The 15,420-nt window shown below is 42.9% G+C and overlaps 1 protein-coding gene and 1 long non-coding RNA gene across 2 annotated transcripts in view; one reads left to right on the top strand and one right to left on the bottom strand.

The window, feature by feature from the left end:
- Positions 1-15,420, bottom strand: part of LOC149971176 (uncharacterized) — a 160,073-nt gene that overhangs the window by 77,903 nt on the left and 66,750 nt on the right. The window lies entirely within an intron of this gene.
- Positions 1,018-15,420, top strand: part of fbxl7 (F-box and leucine rich repeat protein 7) — a 74,397-nt gene continuing 59,994 nt past the window's right edge. Inside the window, exon 1 of the mRNA XM_021590087.3 lies at positions 1,018-1,557. Within this exon, the coding sequence (XP_021445762.2) occupies positions 1,521-1,557 (37 nt within the window). The 5' untranslated portion in view covers positions 1,018-1,520. The remainder of the gene's footprint in view (positions 1,558-15,420) is intronic.

Raw genomic sequence — 15,420 nt, 5'->3', positions numbered from 1 at the left:
ATAGCCTTGGTCTCAGGGCCAGACAGGGAATAAATCCGTCCTCGAGGCGGTGTGGTGCCCAGGAGCAGGTAAAATCGCACAATCATAAGGACGATGTGGAGGAAGGGAGGTAGCACAAGCTTTACTGAAAACTTCCCGGAGGCACTGCATCATAGTGCTAGAGGCGTCTTTACTGACACCCTGGTTCGATTCCAGCCTGTATCACAATGGGCCGTGATTGGGAGTGCCATAGGGTGGCTCACAATTGGCCCAGCATCGTCCGGGTTTGGCCGGGGTAGGCCGTAATTGTAAATAAGAATTTGTTCTTAACTGACTTGCCTAGTAAAATGAATGTTCAAATATTTATATATATATATTTATATATATATAATAAAAAATATATATATTTATATATATTATTATTATTATATATATATGTTTTATATATATAAGAGTACATCAGCTGACCGCACATGCAGGCTTTTCCTGATGTCCCACACCTGGCCCTCCCTATCACGTGGAGGGCCTCTATCCCTCCGGTTGTTCACACGGGCCCAGACAGTTTGACCACTGGTTCAGCTCTGCTGGTACTGGACCTTGGCCTGGATGTCTGGATCCCTGGATGAGAAACTGTCCACCAGGGGGAGCCGATCCCCACGATACCCCAGAATCTGTTACATACATATTTTTCTCTCATGTATGTCACACAGAGTATCTGCGCATGCACACACGGGTGCACTTCACTTTGCTACAACGTGTAATGAGTTGCAAGTAAGTTGCAGGCATTTTTTTTAAAGAGACAACCAATGATTGGGAGCAAACCCAAATGCAACTTTGTTGCAAGCAACTGTCCAAGTTGCTTCATGTGGTGCACCTCTGCAGCTACGCCAAAATCCCCAATGAATATTATAACAATCTTTGAGTTCATTTTCCAAGATCTTATTTAAGTATCTGGATAATATCAACGTAATCATGGGTTGTTACTTCTTTTTGGGTCCACTGTCTCTTTAAAACTGTAGCCTACCTCTCGTCATTCCTATGGTAGGCTATTGACACCGGGGAAAAGGGGGGGTGGGGGGTTACAGCAAATCGCCGTTGCCTCTCGCGGCCGCCGAAAGTATGTCTACATGGTAACGGTTTCATACTCGGCAGGAGTGGTGGCATTGCGTCTTGACGCAACAAGTTTCGGGTTTTGTTTATATCAAAAACTGGATGCGAATAAGTTTCCATTTGTAACACTCGGAGATAAAATACATTTTTAGCCTTCAACAGTCGTTGGAATCGTGCACTATTACCTGCACGTCTTGTAAGAATTTAGTTTAAAATCAAAATGTATTCAGTAAAAAAATATCTGTAATGACATGCTGACTATGTTTGGATTTATGGTTTGAGAAGAACGTTTTTGGGGGACTATCTTCCGCTGGGGAAAAAAAAGAGGATCCACGCGCATTTCTCCTCATATAACGCGCACGTTTTTGTAGGAATACTTTTTATTTGATGGATACCTCCGAGCTCTGTGAATAGATAATGCATTACACAGGATGGGTGCGAACAATGGGAAACAAAGTGGGAGTGAGGGTAAGTGCAACTGGAGAAAAGGAACGAGTTTTACAGTACGTTCTGAAGCCATACTTGTGGCAACGTCATACCATTTTGCAGGCTACATTGTTTCAGTAATATAATCATCCAGGCTACACAATTGACCTGCTCTTTCTTTATACAGTGTCGCCAGTAATGTATAGCTATGAAATATTGCTATATCCCGAAAAAAAGCTGATTTGATCTGAAACTGTCTGTCCTAGATATGCCTATCTAAATTCGATTTACATTACATTTCATACAGTACATCACCGGGGCCAAGCTTCCTGCCATTTGATTTACATTGGGCCATTGGTAGCCTTGTCGTTGGTATATCTCAGGTATAACCGACTAAAAGTTCTATTCATTTTAAAGAGTTTGAATTATTGATTTAAAGAAAACAGATCACACCACAGCCCATAGAGCAGCATCTGAAAAGCTTAACCTTTCTCACCAGAACTCAGAAATGATCTGACCTGTTCTGGTGGTGGAAATGATCTGACCCGTTCTGGTGGTGGAAATGATCTGACCTGTTCTGGTGGTGGAAATGATCTGACCTGTTCTGGTGGTGGAAATGATCTGACCTGTTCTAGTGGTGGAAATGATCTGACCTGTTCTAGTGGTGGAAATGATCTGACCTGTTCTGGTGGTGGAAATGATCTGACCTGTTCTAGTGGTGGAAATGATCTGACCTGTTCTAGTGGTGGAAATGATCTGACCTGTTCTAGTGGTGGAAATGATCTGACCTGTTCTAGTGGTGGAAATGATCTGACCTGTTCTAGTGGTGGAAATGATCTGACCTGTTCTAGTGGTGGAAATGATCTGACCTGTTCTGGTGGTGGAAATGATCTGACCTGTTCTAGTGGTGGAAATGATCTGACCTGTTCTAGTGGTGGAAATGATCACACCCGTTCTGGTGATGGACATCTTTTGACAGTTCAGCAAAGAATAGACACACAGATTCAGAAATACCCTTTGTATAAATTAAAGCATGAAGAATATACATGTTATCTTCATGTTATCTTCTTGTTGGTCTTCTCGATGTGATTTGACTCTGTATGTAGCATTAGAAATTTCCCATAGAATGCATTTGGAAAGTATTCAGACCCCTTGACTTTTTCCACATCTTGTTAACGTTAGTCTTATTCTCAAATTGATTAAATAGTCCCCCCCCCCCCCATAAATCTACACACAATGCCCCATAATGACAAAGCAAAAACAGGCTTATAGACATTTTTGCAAATGTGTAAATATATATAAAAAAAATGGAAATATCACATTTACATAAGTATTAAGACCCTTTACTCAGTACTTTGTTGAAGCATCTTAGGCAGCAATTACAAGTCTCGAGTCTTCTTTGATATGACGCTACAAGCTTGGCACACCTGTATTTGGGGAGTTTCTCCCATTCTTCTCTGCAGGTCCTCTCAAGTGCTGTCAGGTTGGATTGGGAGCATCGCTGCACAGCTTTTTTCAGGTCTTTCCAGAGATGTTCGATTGTGTTCAAGTCCGGGCTCTGGCTGGGCCACTTAAGGACATTCAGAGACTTGTCCCGAAGCCACTCCTATTGTGTGGGATCAACCCGATTCGATCCCAGGCTGTGTCACAGCCGGCCGTGATCGGGAGTCCCAGGAGGCGGCGCACAATTGGCCCAGCGTTGTCCAGGTTAGGGGAGGGTTTGGCCGGCTGGGATGTCCTTCTTCTATCTAGTGACTCCTTGTGGCGGGCCGGGCACTTGCAAGCTGACCTCGGTTGCCGTTTGTACGGCTTCCAGGTTAAGAGAGGAGTGTGTCAAGAAGCAGTTCGGCCTAGCAGGGTCGTGTTTCGGGGGACGCACGGTTCTCGACCTTCGCTTCTCCCGAGTCCGTACGGGAGTTGCAGCAATGGGACAGGATTGTGACTACCGATTAAAAAAATCCTGAGGAGAAATCAAAACAGGAAGTGAGATATCTTCACGATATTGGGGAGAAAAAGGGTTAAAAGTACCAAAGAAATTTGATTAAAATATCTCTCAACTTTGCTCCGTTCGTCCATCCCTCGATCCTGACTAGTCTTCAGGCCCTGCCGCTGAAAAACATTCCTACAGCATGATGCTGCCACCACCATGTTTCACCGTAGGGATGGTGCCAAGGTTTCCTCCAGACTTGAAGCTTGGCATTCAAGCCAAATAGTTCAATCTTAGTATCATCAGACCAGAGAATCTTGTTTTTCATGGTCTTGAGAGTCCATTAGGTGCCTTTTTTTTCCCCAAGCGGGCTGTTCAAATCAAATTTATTTATATAGCCCTTCAAAGTCCAGCCTAAAACCCCACACAGCAAGCAAATCAAATCAAATCAAATCAAATCAAATTTTATTTGTCACATACACATGGTTAGCAGATGTTAATGCGAGTGTAGCGAAATGCTTGTGCTTCTAGTTCCGACAATGCAGTAATAACAAGTAATCTAACTAACAATTCCAAAACTGCTGTCTTGTACACAGTGTAAGGGGATAAAGAATATGTACATAAGGATATATGAATGAGTGATGGTACAGAGCAGCATAGGCAAGATACAGTAGATGGTATCGGGTACAGTATGTACAAATGAGATGAGTATGTAAACAAAGTGGCATAGTATAGTATAAAGTGGCTAGTGATACATGTATTACATAAGGATACCGTCGATGATATAGAGTACAGTATATACGTATGCATATGAGATGAATAATGTAGGGTAAGTAACATTTATATAAGGTAGCATTGTTTAAAGTGGCTAGTGATATATTTACATCATTTCCCATCAATTCCCATTATTAAAGTGGCTGGAGTTGAGTCAGTGTCAGTGTGTTGGCAGCAGCCACTCAGTGTTAGTGGTGGCTGTTTAACAGTCTGATGGCCTTGAGATAGAAGCTGTTTTTCAGTCTCTCGGTCCCAGCTTTGATGCACCTGTACTGACCTCGCCTTCTGGATGATAGCGGGGTGAACAGGCAGTGGCTCGGGTGGTTGATGTCCTTGATGATCTTTATGGCCTTCCTGTGACATCGGGTGGTGTAGGTGTCCTGGAGGGCAGGTAGTTTGCCCCCGGTGATGCGTTGTGCAGACCTCACTACCCTCTGGAGAGCCTTACGGTTGAGGGCGGTGCAGTTGCCATACCAGGCGGTGATACAGCCCGCCAGGATGCTCTCGATTGTGCATCTGTAGAAGTTTGTGAGTGCTTTTGGTGACAAGCCGAATTTCTTCAGCCTCCTGAGGTTGAAGAGGCGCTGCTGCGCCTTCTTCACGATGCTGTCTGTGTGAGTGGACCAATTCAGTATGTCTGTGATGTGTATGCCGAGGAACTTAAAACTTGCTACCCTCTCCACTACTGTTCCATCGATGTGGATAGGGGGGTGTTCCCTCTGCTGTTTCCTGAAGTCCACAATCATCTCCTTAGTTTTGTTGACGTTGAGTGTGAAGCAATACAGGTGTTGAAGCACGTTGGCTAGGAAAAACTCCCTAGAAAGGACAAAACCTAGGAAGAAACCTAGAGAGGAACCAGGCTATGAGGGGTGGCCAGTCCTCTTCTGGCTGTGCCGGGGGGAGATTATAACAGAACATGGCCAAGATGTTCAAATGTTGGTCAATGGTTGTCAGCATGGTCAAATAATGGGTCTGGGACAGGTAGCACATCCGGTGAACAGGTCAGTATTGCATAGCCACAGGCAGAACAGTTGAAACTGGAGCAGCAGCACGGCCAGGTGGACTGGGGACAGCAAGGAGTCATCATGTCAGGTAGTCCTGAGGCATGGTCCTAGGGCTCAGGTCCTCTGAGAGAGAGAAATAAAGAGAGAAAGAGAGAATTAGAGAGAGCATACTTAAATTCACGCAGGACACTGGATAAGACAGGAGAAGTACTCCAGATATAACAAACTGACCCTAGCCCCCCGACACATAAACTACTGCAGCATAAATACTGGAGGCTGAGACAGGAGGGGTCAGGAGACACTGTGGCCCCATCCAATGATACCTATGGACAGGGCCAAACAGGAAGGATATAACCCCACCCACTTTGCCAAAGCACAGCCCCCACACCAGTAGAGGGATATCTTCAACCACCAACTTACCATCCTGAGACAAGGCCGAGTATAGCCCACAAAGATCTCCGCCACGACACAACCCAAGGGGAGGCGCAAACCCAGACAGGAATATCACATCAGTGACTCAACCCACTCAAGTGACACACCCCTCCTAGGGATGGCATGAAAGAGCACCAGTAAGCCACTCAGCCCCTGTAATAGGGTTAGAGGCAGAGAATCCCAGTGGATTCTGTTATGTGCATTTTACTGAGGAGTAGCTTCGGTCTGGCCACTCTACCATAAAGACCTGATTGGTAGAGTGCTGCAGAGATGTTTGTCCTTCTGGGAGGTTCTCCCATCTCCACAGAAGAACTCTGGAGCTCTGTCAAAGTGACCATCGGTTATTGGTCACCTCCCTGACCATGGCCCTTCTCCACCGATTGCTCAGTTTGGCCTGGTGGCCAACTCTAAGAAGAGATTTGGTGGTTCCAAACTTATTTCATTTAAGAATGATGGAGTCCACTATGTTCTTTGGGACCTTCAATGCTGCAGAAATGTTTTGGTACCCTTCTCCGGATTTGTGCCTTGACACAATCCTTTCTCGACGCTCTACGGGCCATTCCTTTGACCTCATGGCTTGGTTTTTGCTCTGACATGCACTATCAAATCTAGACAGGTGAGAGCCTTTCCAAGTCCTATCAATTAAATTTACCACAGGTGGTCCACAATCAAGTTGTAGATACATCTCAAGGGTGATCAATGGAAACAGGATGCACGTTAACTCAATTTAGAGTCTTATAACAAAGGGTCTGAATAAGGCATTTCGGTTTAAAATCAGGTTTTTAGAATAAAATGTTTTCGCTTTGTCATTAAGGGGTATTGTGTGTAGATTTATCATTTAATCCATTTTAGAATAAGGCTATAACTTAACAAAATGTGGAAGAAGGGGAGGGATCTTATTACTTTACGAATGCACTGTATCTCACTTGCAACAAAATGTTACAGATTTTGCAGATCGCTGACAAGTGTTATGCTCAGTGGAAACTATCATTAATGATATCAACGAAATCCAAACTACTTTGGAGCTACTTTAAGGCCATGTTCCTGTTTTTATATGGTCTTCTTGGCTTCCATTATGTCAGGTCCTGTATACGGTAATGCTAACCAGAGGCTGCTGTAAGTAACTGAATTGCACAAATATGGAGAAATGGTCTGTTGTTTGACAACAGCCAAGTTAAAAGTGGAAAATCGTATAGGCCTAATTTTTTTGGGCGGGGCGAACTAACCCTCGTAGACAAAAATTAGTGTTTCAAGTGGTTCTCATTCTACTTTTATGCAGGGAAACCGTAAAATAACAGCCAAAAAATAAAGAAATATGCTTCTCTGTTGCCATCGTCAAAAAATATTTTTTTTTTTACACTTTCAATGGCCTCATCTGTCATACCTTTTTAGGGGACTGGTTTTGACAGCTGTTTGAAATGAGTGGGATTCATGTGCGCTGATTTTTGCTTGGCGTCACACTGTAGCTGTGTCCGAATACTCACACTAACCGTACTAACGCTACTATTTGTGATGTAAGTTGAGTATGTAGCATGCTTATTGGTCATAAGGACAACAGTTAGTGTGCCAAAAGTTCCCCCGATTTCGTACTGACAGTGATGAACGCCATTCCGTACAAATTTGCGCAACCGCGACATTCAAACGAGGCTGCAATGAAATCTAATGGGACTGTAGCGACTGTGTTGACATCAGAATCTGGGGTGTGAACCAAGTTTCTGTTCATGGTAACGGCTCTGTAGTATTGGAGAAAAGTCATTTAAAAAACGGACCTCTCCGATGCTGTACGCTACATCTTGACGTGTCACGTCGTAACGTACAGCACGCATAAAGCAACTCGTTCTGTCTTAGTCTCCTTACACCAGGCACTTCTCTCATCGTTTAAAAACAAGAAAGGGACAGGGTAAGGGGGGGATACCTAGTAATTTTTTTGCATCGTCACTGCCATCATGACTCTCAAAGCCGCTGTTTACTTCTGAAGATCACTTTAGCACCGCCCTAAAAGCACGATTCAAATTCAACACAAACCTTCAAAAAAGGTAATGACACATTATATAAACCCTTTGTAGTGTTTTATTTAGATTTTTAGAGGTGAAAAGTTGGACAGATCGAGTGAAAAAAGCCGTTTCCCCACACGACATCTCTCTTCTCACGATCACGCAATAGGTTTCACACGCCATTTTTAAAAAAAAGACCCGACGGAGCTCATTGCCTTCTTGAATCACGCAGAGACGTGCATCATGAAGGTCTCGTCAATGCTTTTGTTGTAAAGGGGAGAATTTGTGCTTTACAATGGTATTGATATTACAGTTGATCTCGAAGTATTATGTTTTTTGGGGCGCTAAAATAAGGTCAATTGTACGAACCAGCGCGATGTACAAAAGTTAGTTCACATTACATTTGCGAAAATATGAAGTATACAAGCAGTGGACACTATTACCGTTGGTTTAGGGCCCATAATGCAATTCTTTGGAAAATGGGCGTGGCTTCACAACATTTTCAGATTTGAAGCAAACGGTGGAATAAATGCAGCTGAAATCCGACGAGAGCGGATTCAAATTCATTGCTTTAACTAATTATGAGAAATGTGAAGAAAAATGTTGAGCAATGTAATAAAGTAACAAGTTAGCAAGAAGTTGCATAGCAACAGCCTCAACTTCCGGTAGACAGGTGAAGCTGTAGTACACTCAACTGAAGGGATACCGTTCTTTTCCAGTATACAAAAATGAACTACTAGTATATACTTTTTAAATATGTAGTATACAGTATGTTAGTATGGGTAGTTGAACACTGCTCATGAGAAAAGTGTGCTTAATGCTACATTTATTTAACCTTTATTTAACTAGGCAAGTCAGTTAAGAACAAATTCTTATTTTCAATGACGGCCTAGGAATAGTGGGTTAACTGCCTTGTTCAGGGGCAGAACGACAGATTTGTACCTTGTCAGCTCGGGGATTCAAACTTGCAACCTTTCGGTTATTAGTCCAACAGCTCTAACCACTAGGCTACCCTGCCGCCCCACATATGCTGCCCTTACGGAAATAAAGATGCAACTGTAGTTATTCTGTAATAACAATAATTCTGTTATTCCAAAATACTACAGTTGAATGCGAAACTGCAATATTTTTTATATTTTTTACAAGGGTGATCAGCAAGTCAGCTACCTTTTTGTTTGTCCTAACACAAGGACAACATTCTTGGTACAAATAGCTTTGACAGCTGCATCACAAGCACAATGTCATTTTGGGTAGTGAGGAGGGCTTGACCCACGAACACAGTATAATGTCATGTTATAAAACCTCATACCGTTTTACTGGACAGTGGCTGTCGGCAACATTAATTGAGGTGTGAAAGAGAAAAATCGACAGCTGGTGACCAAAGTTGTTTTCCGTGTAATGAGGTGGGATAAAACACCAGCTTAAGTTGTCATTCCCTATTCCTGTACAGGCCATGTGGCCAAAATGCCACTCATACAGGAAGTGTTATTACCAGCCTCTTACGCAAGACTGTAGATACATTAGGAATGCCATAGAAATAGAGTTTCTAGAATATGCATCCCCGTTCAAATCAACATTCTGTAATTATATTTATATGGCACGGTAATATTTCATCCATTTTGTATGTGTTGGATATTACGAGACCTGGTTCACTACCCGGGATCGCAGCAGTAATGAGTCTGGTATAGTTGATGCTATGTTGGTGTATGTTCACCCCTTTGTGGAGTTCAACATTAACATGATTAGTTAGTGAATTAGACGAGAATAAGGATTTACAGTAGACTAGATTCTATTCTATATATATATAGATTCATATATAATAGATCCATTTCTTTGTTTAGTTTCTCATTTGTTGTCAAATGCAAAACTCAGAGCAGGGACTAATTTAAAAAATAGTTTTTATGCAATATGCCTCTGCCACATTCTTCTCCCGCTGAGTGACTTGTTGGCTGGAGTTTTAAACCTGCGGTAAGCAAACCAATAAACCAGCTCCTTCTTATAAGGTTACGTTTTGGGTCGTCCTCCCAACTGGCTCACGTTGATGACACCAGCAAATTTCCACTGGAGCAATAGCTTGAGGTATAAGATGCCCATAACCACAGATCTAGGATCAGATTAACTTCTTAACTTCTTAACATTAACCGTTTGGGTCATGAGAAACTATTGGACCTTGTATCAGTAGTAAGGGGCATAGAATTACACATAAAACTCCTTCCACCTCAACTAGACATGGATAATAAGGCCCAGTGTGGGTAATAGAATTAGCTACTTGAGTTCAAATGTGCTTTTCTTAGAGGCAAGATAAGTCATTCTAATTACTGTAAACTGGAAGGGAAACCGGGAGTAGAAAAAAATGGAGGGGGAGCAGATGTGGTAACAGAAATAACAAGTCAGATCTGAAACTTATCATCCAGATCACTGATCTACACCCGGCTCAAATGGTTCCAGATCACTGATCTACACCCGGGTCAAATGGTTCCAGATCACTGATCTACACCGGGTCAAATGGTTCCAGATCACTGATCTACACCGGGTCAAATGGTTCCAGATCACTGATCTACACCGGGTCAAATGGTTCCAGATCACCTATCATACTACTATGGCTGACCCTGTAAAACAACACCTATCATACTACTATTGCTGACCCTGTAAAACAACACCTATCATACTACTATGGCTGACCCTGTAAAACAACACCTATCGTACTACTATGGCTGACCCTGTAAAACAACACATTACACTGCACCTATCTGCTGTATGTGACAATATAACATCTTATCTTAGTACTTCAGTTGTATTTGTGCAGAGTTTGTGGGCCACTTCTTTATAGTTTGAGACAGACTGAGCACGTTTTTGATCTCCACAATGCAAAACCATACTGACTATTCTGATTAAACAAAACACTACGGACTATTCTGATAAAACAAAGTCATACGGACTATTCTGACAACAGGATGGACTGAGAAAGAGAGAGAAGGAGACAGGAATGTCACCTGGAAGTAATTCTGTGCAAAGGCCATTTCCTCATGTCCTCCTGTCTGTCGGTCTTTGACTTCTCCCATATGTGGATATGCCTTGAAGGTAGAAGAGGCCTTATAGCCATTATAGAAGCAATGTAATGTAGAAGAGGCCTTATAGCCATTATAGAAGCAATGTAATGTAGAAGAGGCCTTATAGCCATTATAGAAGCAATGTAATGTAATGTAGAAGAGGCCTTATAGCCATTATAGAAGCAATGCAATGTAGAAGGGGCCTTATAGCCATTATAGAAGCAATGTAATGTAGAAGGGGCCTTGTAGCCATTATAGAAGCAATGTAATGTAGAAGGGGCCTTATAGCCATTATAGAAGCAATGTAATGTAGAAGGGGCCTTATAGCCATTATAGAAGCAATGTAATGTAGAAGGGGCCTTGTAGCCATTATAGAAGCAATGTAATGTAATGTAGAAGAGGCCTTATAGCCATTATAGAAGCAATGCAATGTAGAAGGGGCCTTATAGCCATTATAGAAGCAATGTAATGTAGAAGAGGCCTTATAGCCATTATAGAAGCAATGTAATGTAATGTAGAAGAGGCCTTATAGCCATTATAGAAGCAATGTAATGTAGAAGGGGCCTTATAGCCATTATAGAAGCAATGTAATGTAGAAGGGGCCTTGTAGCCATTATAGAAGCAATGTAATGTAATGTAGAAGCGGCCTTATAGCCATTATAGAAGCAATGTAATGTAGAAGGGGCCTTATAGCCATTATAGAGGCAATGTAATGTAGAAGAGGCCTTATAGCCATTATAGAAGCAATGTAATGTAATGTAGAAGAGGCCTTATAGCCATTATAGAAGCAATGCAATTTAGAAGGGGCCTTGTAGCCATTATAGCAGCAATGTAATGTAATGTAGAAGAGGCCTTATAGCCATTATAGAAGCAATATAATGTAGAAGGGGCCTTATAGCCATTATAGAAGTAATGTAATGCCATGTAGAAGGGGCCTTGTAGCCATTATAGAAGCAATGTAATGTAGAAGAGGCCTTATAGCCATTAAAGAAGCAATACAATGTAGAAGAGGCCTTATAGCCATTAAAGAAGCAATGCAATGTAGAAGGGGCCTTATAGCCATTATAGAAGCACTGTAATGTAGAAGGGGCCTTATAGCCATTATAGAAGCAATGTAATGTAGAAGGGGCCTTGTAGCCATTATAGAAGCAATGTAATGTAGAAGGGGCCTTGTAGCCATTATAGAAGCAATATAATGTAATGTAGAAGAGGCCTTATAGCCATTATAGAAGCAATGTAATGTAATGTAGAAGAGGCCTTATAGCCATTATAGAAGCAATGCAATTTAGAAGGGGCCTTGTAGCCATTATAGCAGCAATGTAATGTAATGTAGAAGAGGCCTTATAGCCATTATAGAAGCAATATAATGTAGAAGGGGCCTTATAGCCATTATAGAAGTAATGTAATGCCATGTAGAAGGGGCCTTGTAGCCATTATAGAAGCAATGTAATGTAGAAGAGGCCTTATAGCCATTAAAGAAGCAATACAATGTAGAAGAGGCCTTATAGCCATTAAAGAAGCAATGCAATGTAGAAGGGGCCTTATAGCCATTATAGAAGCACTGTAATGTAGAAGGGGCCTTATAGCCATTATAGAAGCAATGTAATGTAGAAGGGGCCTTGTAGCCATTATAGAAGCAATGTAATGTAGAAGGGGCCTTGTAGCCATTATAGAAGCAATATAATGTAATGTAGAAGAGGCCTTATAGCCATTATAGAAGCAATGTAATGTAGAAGAGGCCTTATAGCCATTAAAGAAGCAATGCAATGTAGAAGGGGCCTTATAGCCATTATAGAAGCACTGTAATGTAGAAGGGGCCTTATAGCCATTATAGAGGCAATGTAATGTAATGTAGAAGGGGCCTTATAGCCCTTATAGAGGCAATGTAATGTAATGTAATGTAATGTAGAACATACCTTATAGCCATTATAGAAGCAATGCAATGTAGAAGGGGCCTTATAGCCATTATAGAAGCAATGTAATGGATTGTTTTATCATGTTAGCGGTGCAAGACTCTCACCTTTTATGGTGAAATGTAGCGAGGACTGTTTTGTTTGTGTTGTGAATGGGATTATAAACATGCTGCATAACTGACCTTAGATCCTGTAGTGTGTTTCAAATGGCACCGTGCTTTGAACCAGAGCCCACAAGGGGACTCGCCCTGTAGTGAATCCCAACCTGTCATCTTTGAACCAGAGCCCACAAGGTGGACTCGCCCTGCAGTGAATCCCAACCTGTCATCTTTGAACCAGAGCCCACAGGGGGACTCGCCCTGCATTGGATCCCAACCTGTCATCTTTGAACCAGAGCCCACAAGGGGGACTCGCCCTGCAGTGAATCCCAACCTGTCATCTTTGAACCAGAGCCCACAAGGGGACTCGCCCTGCATTGGATCCCAACCTGTCATCTTTGAACCAGAGCCCACAAGGGGGACTCGCCCTGCAGTGGATCCCATGACCTGTCATCTTTGAACCAGAGCCCACAAGGGGACTAGCCCTGCAGTGGATCCCAACCTGTCATCTTTGAACCAGAGCCCACAAGGGGGACTCGCCCTGCAGTGGATCCCATGACCTGTCATCTTTGAACCAGAGCCCACAAGAGGGACTCGCCCTGCAGTGGATCCCATGACCTGTCATCTTTGAACCAGAGCCCACAGGGGGACTCGCCCTGCATTGGATCCCAACCTGTCATCTTTGAACCAGAGCCCACAAGGGGGACTCGCCCTGCAGTGAATCCCAACCTGTCATCTTTGAACCAGAGCCCACAAGGGGGACTCGCCCTGCAGTGAATCCCAACCTGTCATCTTTGAACCAGAGCCCACAAGGGGACTCGCCCTGCATTGGATCCCAACCTGTCATCTTTGAACCAGAGCCCACAAGGGGGACTCGCCCTGCAGTGGATCCCATGACCTGTCATCTTTGAACCAGAGCCCACAAGGGGGACTCGCCCTGCAGTGGATCCCATGACCTGTCATCTTTGAACCAGAGCCCACAAGAGGGACTCGCCCTGCAGTGGATCCCATGACCTGTCATCTTTGAACCAGAGCCCACAGGGGGACTCGCCCTGCAGTGGATCCCAACCTGTCATCTCAGATGGAAACAACAAAGAGTTTATTCTTTTAATGTTACAACTGTACCTGAACTGTCCACTACAATGCTTATGTATGGGTGTTAAAGTAATACCACATGATTTGACACATTGTTCCTTGTTATACTGAATGCCCCGTTATACTGAATGCCCCGTTATACTGAATGCCCCGTTATACTTGATTATGTTAATGTAAAGGTACAACCATCTATAGTGTCACTCGTTCAGACTTAAACGGGATTCAAAAGGGTTCTTAGGCTGTTCCCATAGTAGAAAGCCTTTTTGATTCCAGATATAACCCCTCTGGAAAGGGTTCTTAGGCTGTTCCCATAGTAGAAAGCCTTTTTGATTCCAGATATAACCCTCTGGAAAGGGTTCTTAGGCTGTTCCCATAGTAGAAAGCCTTTTTGATTCCAGATATAACCCCTCTGGAAAGGGTTCTTAGGCTGTTCCCATAGTAGAAAGCCTTTTTGATTCCAGATATAACCCCTCTGGAAAGGGTTCTTAGGCTGTTCCCATAGTAGAAAGCCTTTTTGATTCCAGATATAACCCTCTGGAAAGGGTTCTTAGGCTGTTCCCATAGTAGAAAGCCATTTTGATTCCAGATATAACCCTCTGGAAAGGGTTCTTAGGCTGTTCCCATAGTAGAAAGCCATTTTGATTCCAGATATAACCCTCTGGAAAGGGTTCTTAGGCTGTTCCCATAGTAGAAAGCCTTTTTGATTCCAGATATAACCCCTCTGGAAAGGGTTCTTAGGCTGTTCCCATAGTAGAAAGCCTTTTTGATTCCAGATATAACCCTCTGGAAAGGGTTCTTAGGCTGTTCCCATAGTAGAAAGCCATTTTGATTCCAGATATAACCCTCTGGAAAGGGTTCTTAGGCTGTTCCCATAGTAGAAAGCCATTTTGATTCCAGATATAACCCTCTGGAAAGGGTTCTTAGGCTGTTCCCATAGTAGAAAGCCTTTTTGATTCCAGATATAACCCCTCTGGAAAGGGTTCTTAGGCTGTTCCCATAGTAGAAAGCCATTTTGATTCCAGATATAACCCTCTGGAAAGGGTTCTTAGGCTGTTCCCATAGTAGAAAGCCTTTTTGATTCCAGATATAACCCCTCTGGAAAGGGTTCTTAGGCTGTTCCCATAGTAGAAAGCCTTTTTGATTCCAGATATAACCCCTCTGGAAAGGGTTCTTAGGCTGTTCCCATAGTAGAAAGCCTTTTTGATTCCAGATATAACCCCTCTGGAAAGGGTTCTTAGGCTGTTCCCATAGTAGAAAGCCTTTTTGATTCCAGATATAACCCTCTGGAAAGGGTTCTTAGGCTGTTCCCATAGTAGAAAGCCTTTTTGATTCCAGATATAACCCCTCTGGAAAGGGTTCTTAGGCTGTTCCCATAGTAGAAAGCCATTTTGATTCCAGATATAACCCTCTGGAAAGGGTTCTTAGGCTGTTCCCATAGTAGAAAGCCTTTTTGATTCCAGATATAACCCTCTGGAAAGGGTTCTTAGGCTGTTCCCATAGTAGAAAGCCTTTTTGATTCCAGATATAACCCTCTGGAAAGGGTTCTTAGGCTGTTCCCATAGTAGAAAGCCTTTTTGATTCCAGATATAACCCCTCTGGAAAGGGTTCTTAGGCTGTT

This window comes from Oncorhynchus mykiss, chromosome 28 (genome assembly GCF_057628025.1).
Source record: "Oncorhynchus mykiss isolate SJ-2025 chromosome 28, ASM5762802v1, whole genome shotgun sequence".
Lineage (NCBI taxonomy): Eukaryota > Metazoa > Chordata > Actinopteri > Salmoniformes > Salmonidae > Oncorhynchus > Oncorhynchus mykiss.
The sequence above is the reverse complement of the archived record's forward strand: the minus strand, read 5'-3'. Positions and strand labels throughout refer to the sequence as shown.